At 41.0% G+C, this 18,863-nt stretch overlaps 1 protein-coding gene across 4 annotated transcripts in view; it reads left to right on the forward strand.

Moving 5' to 3' along the window:
* The window catches only part of CCDC88A (coiled-coil domain containing 88A), a 552,486-nt gene that overhangs the window by 518,164 nt on the left and 15,459 nt on the right, over positions 1–18,863 (forward strand). For 2 of the 4 annotated variants that reach the window (XM_030196448.1, XM_030196447.1), the window contains one exon: positions 12,059–12,515. In XM_030196448.1, the coding sequence (XP_030052308.1) occupies positions 12,059–12,515 (457 nt within the window). Of the gene's footprint in view, positions 1–12,058; positions 14,761–18,863 lie in introns of those variants that run through there. The other 2 variants (XM_030196444.1, XM_030196446.1) reach the window with 1 other exon arrangement.

Genomic DNA, 18,863 nt, shown 5'->3' on the forward strand with positions numbered 1-18,863 from the left:
GTTCGTCTCAGCCTGCGATGGTGGCTTCACATGCCGGATCTGGAAAAAGGAATGCCCTTGGATCCTCCAGAGTGGACTGTGCTAACGACGGATGCCAGTCTAGCAGGTTGGAGGGTGCATTATCTCGGAGAGGTAGCTCAGGGTCGCTGGTCTGAGGAGGAGGCCTTGTGGTCCATAAATTGGTTGGAAACTCGGGCGATAAGGTTGGCACTGCAGTCCCTTCAGTATTTTCTCGAAGGCAAGGGAGTTCGAGTACTGTCCGACAATGCCACGGCGGTGGCGTACGTAAATCATCAGGGGGGTACCAAGAGTCGAGAGGTGTCAGAGGAGATGGCGGAGTTAATGTGTTGGGCAGAACTTCATCTTCAGAGTCTCTCGGCAAGTCATGTAGCCGGAGTAGACAACCTCAGTGCGGATTTTCTGAGCAGGCACACGTTGGATCCAGGAGAGTGGTCGCTAAATCGTCCATTGTTCTGTCGCCTAGTGAAGGGAGTGGGGTCTGCCATTGATAGATCTCATGGCCTCGTCAGACAGTGCTCAAGTACCCAGGTTTTTCAGCCGGCAGCGAGATCCAAGGTCCGAGGGGATCGATGCTCTGGTGCTCGCGTGGCCCCCTCACCAGCTGTTGTATGTGTTTCCTCCTTGGCCCTTGATAGGACGGATAGTTCAAAGAATAGAGCGGTACGCCGGGACAGTAATTCTTGTGGCTCCAAATTGGCCTCGTCGGCCTTGGTTTGCCGATCTAGTACGTCTGGCGATAGGCGGGCCGCTCGCGCTGGCGGAGTCGGTGGTGTTGGTGCAAGGTCCGATCGTGATGCCAGACCCGTCTCCGTTCTCGCTTACGGCCTGGCTCTTGAAAGGGACAGGCTGAAGAAGAAAGGTTTTTCAACTAAGGTGATTGATACTATGTTGCAGTCCCGTAAACGTTCCACGTCCTTTGCTTATGTTAGGGTGTGGCGGATCTTTGAAGGTTGGTGTAACGATCGTTCTTGTTCGCCTTGGACCGCTTCCATTCCGGTGGTGTTAGAGTTTTTACAGGATGGTGTAGACAGAGGTCTTACTCTTTCCTCTTTGAAGGTGCAGATTGTGGCTTTGTCCTGTTTTCGGGGAAGGATACGGGGAGTCTCCTTGGCGTCTTCCCCGGATGTGGTTCAGTTTTTACGTGCTGTAAAGCTGATTCGTCCTCCTCGGCGGCCGGTTGTACCGCCGCCGTGGGATTTGAACTTGGTGTTGGAAGTCTTGGTAGGGCCTCCCTTTGAGCCTTTGGGGTCGAGTACTCTTAAAGATCTTACTTCGAAGTCGGTGTTTTTGGTGGCTATTACTTCGGTGCGGCGAGTTTCGGAGTTGCAGGCTTTGTCTTGTCGCGCACCTTTCCTGGTTTTTTTGAAGGAAAAGGTCTCTTTGAAGCCTGTTCTATCGTTTTTACCCAAGGTAGTGTCGTCTTTCCACGTAAATCAGGACATTTCTTTGCTTGTGCTGGGAGATAAGTTGGGAGATGCGTCTTAGCGCCGTTTAGCCAAGCTGGATGTTCGGCAAGTCTTGAGGGCTTATTTATCCAGGACTCAGGAGTTTTGGTCTTCAGATAGGTTGTTTGTGTTGTACAGCGGTCCAAAGAAGGGAGCTGCAGCTTCTAAGGCAACTATTTCCAGATGGTTGAAGGAGGCGGTTTCCTCAGCATATTTGATCAAGGGACATAGAGTGCCTGACCAACTGAAGGCGCATTCGACCAGGGGAGTAGCTTCCTCCTGGGCGGAGAGTGGTCTGGTTCCACCTCAAGATATTTGCAGGGCGGTGGGCTGGTCCTCGTTTGTGAAACATTATAGACTGCATGTGCAGGCTAGGGAGGATGCCAGTTTTGGTGCGGCAGTGTTGACTTCTGGAATGAAAGGTTCCCGCCCTTAGGAGTTGTACTGCTTTGGTACTTCCCAAGCGTCTTGACCGGTCTGGAGGGTCGCTGAGGAAAGTGAAATTAGGTCTTACCTGCTAATTTTCTTTCCTCTAGACCCTCCAGACCGGTCAAGAACCCTCCCACTGTGTACATCTTTCTTTGTGGTGAGTATGATTGGCAGAGTTCTGGTGTTCTTATGGTCTATGTTGCTATGGCTGAAAGGTATCTAAATTTCAAGTCTTGCTGTACATATATTTCCTCTGCATTTCAGAGAGGGACCGTAGCGCGGTGGCGTTGCAGTTGAAGCACGTGTTTCATGTTTTTTGTTTCTGAGTACAGGGTTCTTTGACCTTTAGGGGTTGTAATTGTTTATTGGTTTCATTTGTTTTCTGCTTTGTTAAGGATTTACTGGCTGCTTGGGGGTTGGCTGCTAGCTTATACTGGTTTAAGTTTTAGTGTTCTCAGTCTCCCTCTGCTGGTGGACGTGCATAACCCAAGCATCTTGACCGGTCTGGAGGGTCTAGAGGAAAGAAAATTAGCAGGTAAGACCTAATTTCACCTTTGCCTACTGAGAAAATGATGTTTCTTACTTGTAACAAATGTTTTCTAAGACTTGAGTTCACCAGTCACAGTTCCTCTCTCCTCTTCTAGAGTTTAGCTTATTAGGTTAATTACAGAATCTGAAGCATGCCATACAACAGAGAGAAAGTTAGAAGTACTTCTTGTTTTTAGAGGAGTTTTTAAGTCTTTGCTGGAAAGCTGTAGAAAATATTGTATAAAGAATAAAATCACTGGACACATAGGAAAATGTACTTTAATGGGACAGTGTCAATATGGATTCATCCAAGGGAAGTCTTGCATCACCAGTTTGTTTAATTTCTTTGAATGCATGAATAAACATATGGATAAAGTTGAGTCGGTTGATGTAGTGTATCTAGATTTTTCAGAAAGCATTTGACAGTCCCTCATGAGAGACTCCTGAGAAAATGAAGAGCCCATAGGATAGGAGGCAATGGATAGAAAACAGGGGGTAGGGTTGAATGGTCAGTTCTCTCAGTGGAGGAGGTTGAATAGTAGAGTTCTGCAGGGGTCTGTAATGGGACCGGTGCTATTTAACATATTTATTAATGATCTGAAAATGGAAATGATGAGTGAGGTGATTAAATTAGCAGATGATGCAAAACTATTCAAAGTTGTTAAAATGCATGTGAATTGTGAAAAATTGCAGGAAGACCTTAGGAAATGACTAGGCATCCAAATGGCAGATGAGATTTAATGTGGACAAGTGCATAGTAGTGTACATTGGGAAGAAGAATCCGAATCATAGTTATTTCCTGCTAGGTTCCACCCTAGGAGTCGGCACCCAAGAAAAAGATCTAGGTGTCATCGTGGACAATACACTGAAATCTTCTGCCTAGTGTTTGGCAGTGGCAGCCAAAAAAACAAACAATGCTAGGAATTACTAGGAAAGGGATAGAAAATATGACAAAGAATATTATAATGCCTCTGTATCGCTCCATGGTGCAACCACACATTGTGTCACTGCATCTTAAAAAAGATATAGCAGAATTAAAAAATGTTCAAAGAAAGGCAACCAAAATGATTAAATGGATGGAACTCCTTTCACTGAGGAGAGACTTAAGAGGTTAGGACTCTTCAGATTCAGCCTTTCCTCATAGGGAAGTCGTCCCATTCCCTTTATCATTTTCATCGCCCTTCTCTGTACCTTTTCTAATTCCACTTTATCTTTTTTGAAATGCGGTGGTCAGAATTGAACACAATATTCGAGGTGCAGTCGCACCATGGACCGATACAAAGACATTATAACGTCCTCATTTTTGTTTTCCATTCCTTTCCTAATATCTAACATTTTATTTGCTTTCTTAGCCGCCGCAGCACACTGAGCGGAAGGTTTCAACATATCATCAACGACAACACCTAGATCCCTTTCTTGGTTGGTGACTCCTAACGTGGAACCTTGTATTACGCAGCTATAATTTGGGTTCCTCTTTCCCACATGCATCACTTTGCACTTGCTCACATTAAACGTCATCTGCCATTTAGACACCCAGTCTCGTAAGATCCTCTTGTAATTTTTCAATATCATCTTGAATAACTTTGTGTCGTCAGCAAATTTAATTACCTCACTAGTTACTTCCATCTGTAGATCATTTATAAATATGTTAAAAAGCAGCGGTCCCAGCACAGACCCCTGAGGAACCCCACTAACTACCCTTCTCCAGTGAGAATACTGTCCATTTAACCCTACTCTCTGTTTTCTATCTTTTGACCAGTTTTTAATCCACAATAGGACAGTACCTCCTATTCCATGATTCTCCAATTTCCTCTGGAGTCTTTCATGAGGTACTTTGTCAAACGCCTTTTGAAAATCCAGATACACAATATCAATCGGCACACCTTTATCCACATGTTTGTTCACCCCTTCAAAGAAATGTAATAGATTGGTGAGGCATAATTTCCCTTCACAAAATCCATGTTGGTTTTGCCTCATTAATCCATGCTTTGGAATATGCTCTGTAATTTTGTTCTTTATAATAGTCTGTACCGTTTTGCCCGGCACTGATGTCAGTCACCGGTCTATAATTTCCCGGATCTCCTCTGGAACCTTTTTTAAAAATCAGCGTTACATTGGCCACCCTCCAATCTTCCGGTACCATGCTCGATTTTAAAGATAAATTACATATTATGAATAATAGTTCTGCAAATTAATTTTTCAATTCTCAGTATTCTGGGATGAATATCATCCGGTTCAGGAGATTTACCACTCTTCAATTTGTCAAGTTGCCCCATTACATCCTCCAGGTTTATAGAGATTTCATTCAGTTTCTCTGATTCGTCAGCTTTGAATACCATTTCTGGCACCGCTATCTCTCTGAAAACTTCCACGGTGAAAACTGAAACAAAGAAATCATTTAATCTCTCCACTATGGCTTTGTCTTCCCTGATTGCCCCTTTTATCCCTCGGTCATCTAGCGGTCCAACCGATTCTTTTGCCGGCTTCTTGCTTTTAATATACCTAACAAAATTTTTGCTATGTGTTTTTGTCTCCAAAGCAAGTCCCTCGTTGCCTTCCTTATCAGCGCATTTGACATTCTTTATGCTGTTTCTTATTATTTTCAGTCGGTTCCTTCTTCCATTTTCTGAAGGATTTTCTTTTAGCTCTAATAGCTTCCTTCACCTCACTTTTTAACCATACCGGCTGTCATTTGGTCTTCCTCCCTCCTTTTTTAATACACGGAATATATTTGGCCTGGGCTTCCAGGATGGTATTTTTGAACAGCATTCACACCTGATGTAAATTTTGGACCCTCGCAGCTGCTCCTGTAAGTTTTTTTTTTTTTCACCGTTCTTCTCATTTTATCATAGTCTCCTTTTTGAAAGTTAAACACTAACGTATTGGATTTCCTGTGTGTATACTTCAAAGCTAATATGAAATCTGATCATATTATGATCATTGTTATCTAGCAGCCCCATCACCACTACCTCCCGCATCAGATCATGCGCTCCACTAAGGACTAGGTCTAGAATTTTTCCTTTTCTTGTCGGCTTCTGTACCAGCTGCTCCATAAAGCAGTCCTTGATTTTTTACCTCCCTAGCATGCCCTGATGTTACATTTATCCAGTCAATATCAGGATAATTGAAATCACCCATTATTATGTTGCCCAGTTGGTTAGCCTCCCTAATTTCTGATAACATTTCTACATCTGTCTGTTCATCCTGGCCAGGCAGACGGTAGTACACTTCTATCACTATCCTTTTCCCCTTTACACATGGAATTTCAATCCATAGGGATTCCAAGATGTGTTTTGCAATCTTTTGTCTGATTTTTATTTAAGGATACCTGATCTACTATGGTCTCTTTTGAAATCTCACTATCGGTATACCTTATCTTCCCTGTTTTGGTAATATCTTTGAAAGATACCTTATTCCGAATCATACGATTTTGAGCGACTGTCGGCCTTCCCCCAGTTTCTAGTTTAAAAGCTGCTCTAGCTCCTTTTTAAATGCTGATGCCAGCAGCCTGGACCCATCCTGATTAAGGTGGAGCCCATCCTTTTGGAATAGGCGCCCCTTCCCCAGAATGTTGCCCAATTCCTAATAAATCTAAAACCCTCCTCCCTGCACCATCGTCTCATCCATGTGTTGAGACTCCGGAGCTCTGTCTCTTGGGCTCTGTGCGTGGAATAGGTAGCACTTTAGAAAATCTACCCTAGAGGTTCTGGATTTGAGCTTTCTACCTAAGAGCTTAAATTTGGCTTCCAGAATCTCTGTCCCACATTTTACTATGTCATTGGTACGAATATGTATCAAGACAGCCAGCTCTGAGGACAAGCAGGCCTATAATTCTCACACAGGAGTAACGTGAGTCAGCATTGCCGGTCCGGAGCTTGTAACAAGCTTAAAAAATAGGTCATTAGGTTAAAAGGATCAGCTGCTAAGGTTAGGACACTAGCGCTCAAGAAAAAGATCTGGGTGGCGTAGGTAATATGCTGAAGTCTTCTGCTCAGTATGTGGAGGCGGCCAAAAAAGCAAACAAGATGCTAGGAATTGTTAGGAAAGGGATGGTGAGTAAGACCGAAAATACTGTAATGTCTCTGTATCGCTCCATGGTGCGTCCGCACCTTGAGTATTGCATTCAGTTCTGGTCACCGTATCTCAAAAAAGATATAGCGGAATTAGAAAAGGTTCAAAGAAGAGCAACCAAAATGATAAAGGGGATGGAACTCCTCTCGTATGAGAAAGGCTAAAAAAGTTAGGGCTCTACAGCTTGGAAAAGAGACGGATAAGGGGAGATATGATTGAGGTCTACAAAGTCCTGGGTGGTGTAGAACGAGTAGAAGAAAATTGATTTTTTACTTGTTCCAATAGTAGGGGACACTCGAGGAAGTTACATGGAAATACTTTTAAAACAAATAGGATGGAATATTTTTTTCACTCAACAAATAGTTAAGCTCTGGAACTCTTTGCCAGAGGATGTGGTAACAGCGGTTAGTGTATCTAGGCTTAAGAAATGGACCAATTCCTGGAGGAAAAGTCCATAGTCTGCTATTGAGACAGAGGTGGGAAGCAACTGTTTGCCCTGGGATTTGTAGTATGGAGTGTTGCCACGATTTGGGTTTCTGCCAGGTACTTGTGACCTGGCTTGGTCACTGTTTGGAAAACAGGATACTGGGCTAGATGGACCACTGGTCTGACCCAGTGTGGCTACTCTTATGTTCTTATGTACTTCCTCAATCCTATCTCAGCCTGATTGGATATCATAGGAGCTATGCTTGATATGACTTGGTCAAAGGCCTGTCTCCCTAGTCATTAAGCCAATAACTCTGTGAATGCAGCAAGGGCGATAATTCAGAGATAACAGACATCAGCAGAGTCTTTGTGTAGCTTTTTGGCTTCCGCTATACAAATAACTCCCATTTCATATCTTTACATGAGACAAACCCAGTGTTTCTGTAAATCTCAATGGCATCAAGTCATCCAGAGGCTATTTCAGTCAAGGTCACAGGAGTGGGGTGGGGGAGGGAAGCAGTGATTCAAAATATAGAAGTGGAAGAACTAACTTCTGGCCAGTAGCATTCTTTCACAGGGTAGGACTAAAGGATTGCTACAACTAGCTGAGCAAGGTAGGTAAAAAGACCTTGCAAGCTATTCGTGGCCCTCAGGTCATAGTTTGGATGCCCCTGGACTCTGATCCCATATTTGTTATGAAAGAGCTCAAGTCTCTGCCTTATTGGCTTTTCCATTCAAAACTAACCAGGAGGGTTCCCTTCTGGACTGCAACATAACCTTCCTGTCATAGCTACTACAAGGCTTCCTTTGTGCACTGGTCTGGCTGACATCTCCCAGGGTCAGGCTGAACATCTACATTTTCTCTCTGGTATGAAACCTACAGAGTGAGATTTAATGACATAGGAATGAGGTGACCTTCAATAGGGGTGCCAGCGGTTTCAGCTCTGATGAAGGGCATCAGCACTGCCAGAGGCCTCATTATATTATCTGTATGACAATCATCCTGGACTTTACTGATAACATTCCCCATTTAGCCAGCTCAGTGGTGCTAATTAGCCAAAGCCTTACCTCATCTACTGTCCATATGCACACTTATTCCAGCAAGTCAATCAGAGAACTGTTCTACACATGATACAATGTCCTCTTTATCATTCACTCTTGCTGGATAAGAGAGAGAGCGAGATTCTCAGGAAGAACAAAGAGACAGCCATCTTTCTCTGATGGGTGTATTTTCACTAGCCAACATGTACCTCCAGGTACCTTTGAGTGCCTACACACTCAGTGCTCATAAATAAACCTGAACTACAAGTGTGCCGAACTGGGTAAGAACCAGTACTGGGTAGCATCTTAGTCACAGCTAGGACTAGTTCCAGAGAAGGGCTGTGTGCATTCCAGCTTCATTGCTGAGACAGCCTTCTACTACAACCACAGACTTGAATACACAATGGAGCAGAGCATCCAAAAGAGAAAGAGGTGAGATCTGCAACACCGGAGAAGCACAGACTTCTTTCCACGTGCATTCAAAGAGTGAGGACAGTGTCATGGTCTAGTGGACAAGATATAGAGAGCATTGCTAAGTTCCAAGTGTGAGTCAGGACATTTGGCATATGGTTCCTTCAGTGGTTATTGGTTATCTGTTAGTTTTGTATCAGGAATAAGTATTAATTGCACTACTATGGCGACCTATTCTGGCAAGTACTGATAGGTTTTGCTTCTAAGTTTGTAATTGCTTTGCCATAATAATATACCAATTGTACATATACTTTTTATATTACTAATAAATTGTAATATATTTCCAGAATGTGATCCTTGTCTTCCCTTATTACTAGTGTTACAAAGAATCTGAAGGACATTTAGGTGCATATCACCCTCTAGATAAGTGAGTTAGCCTATAACCAATAATTAGGGTAATTATATGACCCACATGCGCCTACAACTCCTCCCCAATCAATGATCCAGCATTCTCCCTCCTTTTCCCTCCCCAGTCAGCAATCTAGCAACTGCTCTTGCCTCTCAACTCCTCTCAGCGATCCGGCATCTCCTTTTGCAAATCAACCCCTGCCCCACTCTTTAAACTTTGTTTTTTCTTCCACAGGTCTCTGATAGTGAACAGAGATTCCCACGCTCTGCTTGCACCGAGCTCACAATCCTCTGTCTGATGTTTCCTGCCTATGCGGAAACAGGAACTGGAGTCAGACAGAAGGTTGTGAGCGCCAGGTGAGCAGTACGCGTGAATTGCTGTTCACTGCCAGAGACCTCTAGATGAAAAAACTTCTTTTAAAAGGTATCCTGGGGGGGGGGGGGGGAGAGGATATGCCGGATCGTTTGTTTGGGGAGAAATAGGAGGGAAAGAAGCCAGACCAGAGGGTGGAGGAGGTGAGTCAGCAAGGCAGGGGAGAACATTGGGGTAGTAACAGTATTTCCAGAGCCAGAAAGATTCTGGCACAAATTAAGCACTGGGCATGCCCTCCTTCAATGGCCCTACTAATAAATGACCCTCCCCTAAACTCCCACAGCACACCTGCAGACCATTCGCAGCACAGCAGTTGAAAATTGCTAGATTATGCTCATTCTGAATGTGCCAGCCTGCCTAGGGAGTTCACCTAGAGGGACTGCCCATCTAGTATCTTTCATTATGTCAGGGTTTTCTCAGCTGAAGTCACTCTTAAAGCTTTATACAATGTTTTGGGACATCATCATGGTTTTAACCCAGATAATCAACCTTTTCAGATGAAATGTACAAAGCTATAAAATAAAGGACTCTGTTCATACATTGTTGGTTGCTAATGCCTTGATAATGGCCTCCCATATCAGATAGAGTTCTTTCCCATTTTTTAAAATATTTTTAGTCTGTACACCACTCAGTTCTGCTAGTCGGTTTGAGCGGTATAGATCAAGTTTAATGAACTATATTCAAGGTTGGGCATTTCCTCTTTTGTGATCTGTTTACAGAGTATAATCCAATTCCAGCCCTCCTTTGCTTAATTCTTGTGGTTTCCTTAAATTTTTCTGCCCTTTTCTTCAATATTTGGTTTGAAAACTGGATAAAAATCCACGTTTTTCTCAAAAACATAATGCTGATATATTTTCCCATGGATACTGTTCAAATCTTATCTTCCCTTTTTTATATGAAAATAACTCTTTAACTAGTTAATCCCATTTGCATGGATCATTTCTGTTGCTTGTTATCAGAGAAAATGTAATTGATTACCTATAATTGTTCTCTGGCAGCAGGGAAATGATTCACACAACATATTCATCTGTTTGTGAGTTGTTCTTATTCCACTTTTGCAAGTATTATATAGCTCAGTTATAAGGAGCAGTAGATTTGGTACTAAGTAGGAAACATGACTGCTCTGAAGCTTTTACCAGAATGCTGTGAAAGTCTTCTATTCTTAGATATAATCCATGTGATCCATCCAGAATTGTTTCTCTTATATTCAGTTTATTCTGTAATTGCCTAGTTGTAGGCAATACCTTTTTATTTGACTGTTAAGACATTTGGGAGGCATAACTTACAAAGCTCCATATGTAAAATGAGTCCCTTGGTCAATCAGAAGTATGCTAAGATAGATCAATAAAATGGAATGCAACTTGATATACCGCCTTTCTGTGGTTTTTGCAACTACATTCAAAGCAGTTTACATAGTATATACAGGTACTTATTTGTACCTGGGGCAATGGAGGGTTAAGTGATTTGCCCAGAGTCACAAGGGCAATGGAGGGTCAAGTGACTTGCCCAGAGTCACGAGGAGCTGCAGTGGGAATCAAACTCAGTTCCCCAGGATCAAAGTCCACTGCACTAACCACTAGGCTACTCCTCCACTAGCAACATTCCATGTAGAAGCCTGCCCTTGCAGATCAGCAATGCGGCCGCGCAGGCTTCTGTTTCTGTGAGTCTGGTGTCCTGCACATACGTGCAGGACGTCAGACTCACAGAAACAGAAGCCTGCGCGGCCGTATTGCTGATCTGCAAGGGCAGGCTTCTACATGGAATGTTGCTAGTGGAATAGCAACATTCCATAGAATCTCAAATAGTAGCAACAGAATTTCAATAGTAGCAACATTCCAGAATCTCAAATAGTAGCAACAGCAACATTCCATGTAGAATCTCAAATAGGGAAATGGGACTTGATAAACCGCCTTTCTGAGGTTTTTGCAACTACATTCAAAGCAGTTTACATATATTCAGGTATTTATTTTGTACCAGGGGCAATGGAGGGTTAAGTGATTTGCCCAGAGTCACAAGGGCAATGGAGGGTCAAGTGACTTGCCCAGAGTCACAAGGAGCTGTAGTGAGAATCAAATCCAGTTCCCCAGGATCAAAGTCCACTGCACTAACCACTAGGCTACTCCTCCACTATAACTTTCTGTTGACCCTTTTCTCTCAATATTCATGACAATGTAAATTCTTTTGAAGATTTATTTCTATATGCACTATTTAAAAACCCTCTAAGCAGCATACATTTACACATAAAGCATTATGGTGGTGCCTAGAGATGAAATAAGGATGAATAATGACCATGCAGTTCCATTGTTCCTGTGTCAAGTTTAGATATTGGACAAAGAAGCCAGCAAGATACTGTTCATATGCAGTTTGAAATGCTGTACCCCGTGTCCTAAGATTTATAGCTAGGGTTACTAACATGCACTATCACATTAGCACACATCATTTTACCGCAAGTCCCGTTTTATGCAATGGAATCTAATTACTAATAACACATATTAACTGTGTTAGTATGTTCTATCGTGGTAGCACACATTAATATATTTAGCTCTTAATTTCATATATGTTTGAAAAATCTTGGAGCATGCTTGGTTTCATTAGTGAAGAATACGCTGTCATTTTGAATGTGAAAAGAAAATGACACATTGTGACTTTCTGAGAGTTTGCTATTCTGTCACACTGATTTAACAAGTATGTGCACCACTGATGTAGTATGTAAATGATCCATAAAATGAAGGATTGACATTTAATTCCATTGGTATTGTCCTCAAGTTTTTCTGTGACTATATAGCTCATTCATCTTGTATAGTGTCTGCCAGGTGTACAGAGTGCTGCATAAATGTGGAAGGTGTGGTAGTACTGTACAGTACATTGTGATAAGTTGCTTAAATATTTTCATATGTTGTTACAGATTCAGTCAGCAAGCCAAGAAAATCTTTTAGATGAAGTAATAAAAAGTTTGTCACATTCTGCTGAACTGATGGGAAGAGACATGCCAAAAAAATCTTCAACATTAAGTGGAAAATCTTTTTGTGACAAAACATCAACAAAGCCTGAACAGTTAATAAAGTCTAGCCTTCTTAAAACTGATGGAAACTGTATTCCAGATACCCCCTTGAAGTCTACATCAAGCACTCCAGGAAAGTTTAACTTAGAAGAAGAAAAACTAGAGGCCATTCAGCCTCAACGACAATCAAAAGATCATAACCCTTATGCAACCTTGCCTCGTGCAAGCAGCGTGATCTCAACAGCAGAAGGTTGTACTCGGAGAACAAGCATTCATGACTTTTTGTCCAAAGACAGTAGACAGCCTGTATCAATTGATCCATCACCCACTACAGCTGATACCAGCATTCCATCAACTTCTAGTGAGTACTGTGTAGACCAACAGTCATCTCCTTTCTTTGCATGTACAACTTATAGTGCAGATTCCCCTCTAAAAAAAGATGCAGGTCATACTGGTGATCCTGAGTATAAATCTTTACAGTTTAACAGTCCAAAGACTGGAAGGCCACATTTTTCTGGTGCTGCTTCCCCATGTCCTTCATATAGTGATTTAGTTGGAATATCCTCCAGTAACAAGATAGTGTCATACACTGCACCCCATATGTCCCAACCCTTTTTATCTATGAACACTGAACTGGTAAGTAACATAAGTGGGTTGCCACAGAAGTCTGCATCAAACATATATGATAAAGGATGTATTGCCCCGTTTAAAGGTATTAGGAAAGATCATGAAATATTTTCTGATTCCCAGATGTCTGATGACATCAATGTAAAGCAAACTTTAAGTGGCAATGAATTTTCCGCTGCTCCTTTAAATATTAGTGCATCTGAATCCCTATTACAGGTGTCAGAGGATAACCAAAGTGTTTGGTATGAGTATGGTTGTGTTTGATAAGAATAATGTTAAAACACATTCAGAACTAGATTGAGTAAATCACGCCAAAAAATCAGTGTGAAAAAACTTATGTCAAGCACTATCCTATAAAGGGTATCTGCACTTTTTAGAATATCTCCTAAGTGCTTAATCTGCACCTAACTTAAGACGCCTGCATTTACGCCTGCTGAAATCAGGTGTAAATGCCAGCACAGATCAGGCGTATGTTGTAAAAGTGCACATAACTCATGGGAACACCCCTTTGAAATTATGCGCTATAGGAGTTACACACACATTGTTAAATTACCTGCAGAAGTAGACATTTAGAAAATTGCCTAGAGGTAGAAGCGCATAAAAAATGGAGTGTAGGTGATCCCGAGATCAGAGGTGCACAATATGCATGTATGTTATAAAATACATATGTATATGCAGAAACCTAGGTGGACCATTTACGCCTGCCTCACAGCAAGTATGAATGTCTGCCTAATTTTCATTGAGCTGTTTTACAAAGGCACATATGGTGCCTTTATAAAATAAGAGCAATGTATGCATCTGTATGCTTGTTGTAAAATTGCCCTCTTTATTAGATCTGGATGTTCTCCCTTCATTTAAATGAACCTATAACACATTGATAGAAAGCATGTAATGCTTTTCTGCGAGATCATCTTTGATTTTTAGGTTTATGTAGCTGTACAGTTTAAATGATGTACTGCAGATGTATAATTGTAGCCATACCAAAGCTTGCATGAAATATTAATTTCACTGTATAATTTCTGCATGTCTTCAAAAGCCTTAACTATACAAACCAAGGTTATGTATATATTTGTCGATGTGCTGTAAATATTTTGTATTTATGTTATGGAATGCATGTCAAAACAGCAGCATGCAGCATTGCCAAAACGCTCCAAAAGGCTATGTAACTCTGCATCCTAAATTGCTTTTGCTTGCAGCTTTTTCCAGCACATTTTTTTTCTGTGAATCTTTTGGTTATTGATTGATCTATTCATTTTATAGTAAAAGCATTTAGAAAGAGGTTTTAATTTGAGAGGATTTTTTTTTAATGTTTTTTTTTTTAATTGATGGCGCTTCTTTTCTTTTCCCTTGCATCTGTAGTGCAAATAAGTTAGTGAGTAGCCGACTGTAGTTGACACATTACATGTGGACCACCTTTATATGTATTCCCACGTAAATATACTTGTCTGAAAATTTCCACCCTCTCACTGGCTACTAGTATGCACAAGCTTCATAGCATGTGTAAGCTTGGTTATGGTGGGGTTATAAAACATATATATGTAATGTATATGTAATATTCAAATAGACATGTGCTATTTTGCACCCGTCCAGCCGTCTGCACAAATTGTAGGTGCAGATTACATGGGCACTTTAAGAGTGTCTACTCTGTGGCTGTTTATTTTCAAAGGGAAGAAGCTGGCGGTGGTTTCCCATTCAAAATTGATCATAGTGTATGCAGGCTTTAAAAGTGCCTACATACATCACATACAATGTGTGCTATTCAGAATCACTCCCCTAAATAGTAACAGGACTTTTGTATCAGCACACAATCCCTTCTCAGTCCCTTTTTGGTGCTTGTTACCTGTCAAATCTGTTATATTGAGATGATAATGGACATCTGCTGCTTATAACCTTGCGATAATGATTAAAGAAGTATGCTAATGGTGGTTTAAAATGTTTTTTTTAATTGTTTGACTTTACTAATTAAACTATTCAGAACCAACAAAATGAACTGTTTCTTAAATAAAAGCTATATATATTATTTTATTTTATTCTTTTATTCTCTTAAATTGTATTGGTTTTCGAACAGCTATAAACATAACAGTATAAACTGATTTTTTTTTATTCTGCTTACATATCTTTAAAAAGTCACACGTATGTGTCAGAATATGCCTTTGCCTACTTCTCTAGACACAGGTTCACCCAAATCGTTAGATTCTGTGCATACCAACAAACTAATATTTTTAACCAGGAATCAGGTTTTTTTTTTCCATTATGAAAGCACACTAGCGTTAAACATGTTTAGCAATTTATTTGAAACACAAAGGGGGCAAGTTTCCAATACCAGGTACTTGTAACGTTAGGGTACTTTATACTAATAAAAAAAATGCAATGCTGGCAGTTCTTTTTGAAAATTAACATATGCACATTAAAAGCATTACTCAGTGCTGGCACATAAACTAGAAGTGGCAATTTTACAAATTCCACATATATGTGCTGCCAGTTAAACATATAGAACCCTCATTTCAGAATGATATAAGTGGGGCCAATTAAGGAGGGAAGCATCAATCACTATTTACTCATGTAGATGCTTTTAAAATGCCTTTCTAAAGCTAAGACCTGAAAATAGACATGTTAATATACAGTGTTTGCAAAATTAATTGTTTATCTTTGATGTATAAATTTGGCTAATAAGCACTGTATGCGCTAACTTAAAAGGTGAAAAATATTACTAAAACTCTTTTTTGACTAGCTTAAACTCGCACATTTATGAAACCAATGCTTCCTGAACGTTTGTGCATTACTTTAAATAGTTGTCCAGCTAATTTTTCTCAGACTTTTAAGAGAAATAGCTTTTTGCACTATAATATACAGGGCATATTATATCCAAAGACATTAGTGTACAGAAAAGTTAATAAACTGTCCAGGCATAAGCACAACCCCACCTGAGCCTGTAGGAAGGAATCCAGATCTAAATGGTCATAATAATGTCCTCATCTTTTTGCCATTGTTTTTGTCCTTGTGAGAACAGTAGAACCATTACATTAAGAGGGCCTTTTAGTTTTTCATTCAAAATAAACAAATTCCAGTGTTATATGTGGCACTTGCCTTTAAAAAGCATCATTTGGCCTACTTTAACACATCTACAAAATGCATACCATCTCTTATCCTAATCCTAATCTATATTTCCTTATTTGCTTGTGTCAATCCCTTTTATTATTCCTGTCAGTCAAGGCTAGATCACAGCAGCAGCTGTGCAGTTCTTGAAAGCTATTCTGGCAGCTTCCTCTTAGTCCACCGCAGTTGAACGCAGGATGGTGATTTGATACCATGAGCATTCATTTGCAACTACCTAGGAACTTTTTACCTTATTCTCCTAACCCCCAGCATACTTGTCAATGCAACAATGGTTCTAGGCCAGGAACTATTTACCAGGCTCCTTTCAAAATGCTGCTATAATGTGCCCTGAAACCACCTATTAGATATCATCTTTGTTTCTTACATTGTACTAATTCTGTGATACTTTGTATCACACCCTATGTAACTATGTCATCTCTGATACTTTGTTCCATACTCTTTATTAACTCTGTGTTACTTGGTACCATACCATGTAAGCCACACTGAACCTGCTACCGAGCGGAAAAGAGCGGGGTATAAATGCTACAAATAAATAAATAAAATCTACAAGCAATGACGACAGGTCCCTCATGCCATACCAGGAGGCTATGAATGTTGCCTCTGCAGCATCCTCAGTTGACCTGGGTAACAGAAGACTTGACTCGGGGATTAAAGGAAGGACGTTTTGCATGGCAATGCACAACACTTGCCACCTGGTCGGTCTACTTTTGACACGTCTAGTTTTTTCATTCAAGATAAATAGGAAAATTAGCTATAAAAAAGTGATACTTTATCAGATAACACCAATACCAGAGTTTTGATAAACATTCTCTATTTTTAAACTTAGTGAATCTTTTCCATGTAAATAACACTTCAAAAGCCCAGCACTGCTTTTCCCAGTGGGGTCACCTTTTTTGGCCTACCATACTTAGAACCATTATCTGCAGCATGCACACAATCTTTTGTCCTAATCTAAACCACCTTCCTTATTTTGTTTTTCCTTTTTTTATATAAACTTGTTCATTCCCATATTATACACTCACACTTACAGTTTACATACTTTCCACACGTGTACATAACTATATACATCTTAGAAACATGACGGCAGATAAAGGCCATATGGCCCACCCAGTCTGCCCATCCTCTGTAACCCCTAACTCTTCCTTTTCCTAAGCGATCCCACATGCTTATCCCATTCCTTTTTAAATTTTGACACAGTCCTTGACTCCACAACCTCCTCTGGAGGCCATTCCATGCCTCCACCACCCTTTCTGTGAAATAATACTTTCTTAGATTACTCCTAAGCCTATTCCCTCTTAACTTCATCATATGCCCCCTTGTTCCAGAGCTCTCCTTCAGTTGAAAAAGGCTAATTTCCTGTACATAAATGCCCTTGAGATATTGAAACGTCTCTTATCATGTCTCCTGTCTCCCAGCGTATACATGTTGAGGTTCATAAGCCTATCCTTATATTTTTTGTGTTCAAGACCGCTTACTAATTTTGTAGTCACCCTCTGGACCGACTCCATCCTGTTTATGTCTTTTCGTAGGTGCGATCTCCAGAACTGCAGATAGTACTCTAAATGGGGCCTCACCAGAGACTTACACAATGGCACTATCACCTCCTTTTTCCTGCTGGTCATCCCTCTTTTTATGCACCCAAGCATCCTTCTGGCTTTGACTGTTGCTTTTTCAACCTGTTTGGAAGCTTTAAGGTCATCAGACACAATCACCCCCAATTCCCGCTCTTCCTTTGTACACTGAAGCCCTTCACACCCTATACTGTACCGTTCCCTCGGATTCTTGTGACCCAAATGCATGACCCTGCATTTTTTGGGATTAAATCTTAGTTGCCAAATATCAGTCCGTTCCTCCAGCTTTGCTAGGTCCTTCCTCATGTCATTCACACCCTCCAGGGTGTCCACCCTGTTACAGAGTTTGGTATTATCCGCAAAGAGACAAACCTTACCAGACAGCCCTTCCACAATATTGCTGATGATAAACACCAAATAATTTAAGGTACAGTTACATTCTTAGTACTGTAGCTTAGGCAGACATCAATATCTACAATTAACAGCATTGACATACAATATAACAATCCCACAAAAGTCATACAACACACATTATTCTCCTGGCAATAGAATAGCACACATACTAAACTTTCAACCGTACTTTTATATTAACCCACATAAACTACCATAATTGTAACACTCAGCGATTCATTTACATGCATCTCTACAGATAATAAAACTAAAATGAAAACAGTTGCACAGGATCAGCATCAGGAAGCACTGGCACCGTGACCACAGATTTTGAAATTCCTCACAGTGCCAACCTTGAGGAGGAAGAGTGGTGGGGAACCATAGCAGAGTTTTGACCAACTGAGTTAATGCACTATTTGGCTGACAGGGCATGGGGATCCCCACCAGTCATACTGCTCCACCAAATTGTCCCTCTCTCCACCCCCACCCAAAATCTGATACCCTAGATAAATGTGTACTGCATCAGGTCATACTTCTGAGACAGCATTTCCATAGACAACTTGTAAAAGTTTTTTAAATCTGCTGTAAAGTCTGTAGACCTGTTTGTTGAACTAAGACACAGTTAGATCTAGCACTGGGATGGTTCATACCCTACTTATAAACAAGAAGACCAGGTTGAAGCCACTCAAATCTGTCCACTTGCAAATTCATCTTCTCTACTATGCTCGCATCTTTTCAGTACTAGAACAAGGTGAGTTACATTCAGATACAGTAGAGGTCTCTGCCCCAGAGTGCTTACAGTCTAATTTTGTACCTGATGCAATGGGGAGTTAGTGGCTTGCCCAAGTTCACAAGGAGCAGCAGCAGGATTTGAACCTAGCTTTGCTGGTTTTCAGCCTGGTGCTCTAACCACTAGGCTAGTCCTCCAATTTCTCTCTGCCATAGTTAGAGACTTTTTGCCCCTCCTGTCCTGGCTATCTGTTTGGATTGTTATTACAAAATTG

This window comes from Microcaecilia unicolor, chromosome 3, assembly GCF_901765095.1.
Source record: "Microcaecilia unicolor chromosome 3, aMicUni1.1, whole genome shotgun sequence".
Lineage (NCBI taxonomy): Eukaryota > Metazoa > Chordata > Amphibia > Gymnophiona > Siphonopidae > Microcaecilia > Microcaecilia unicolor.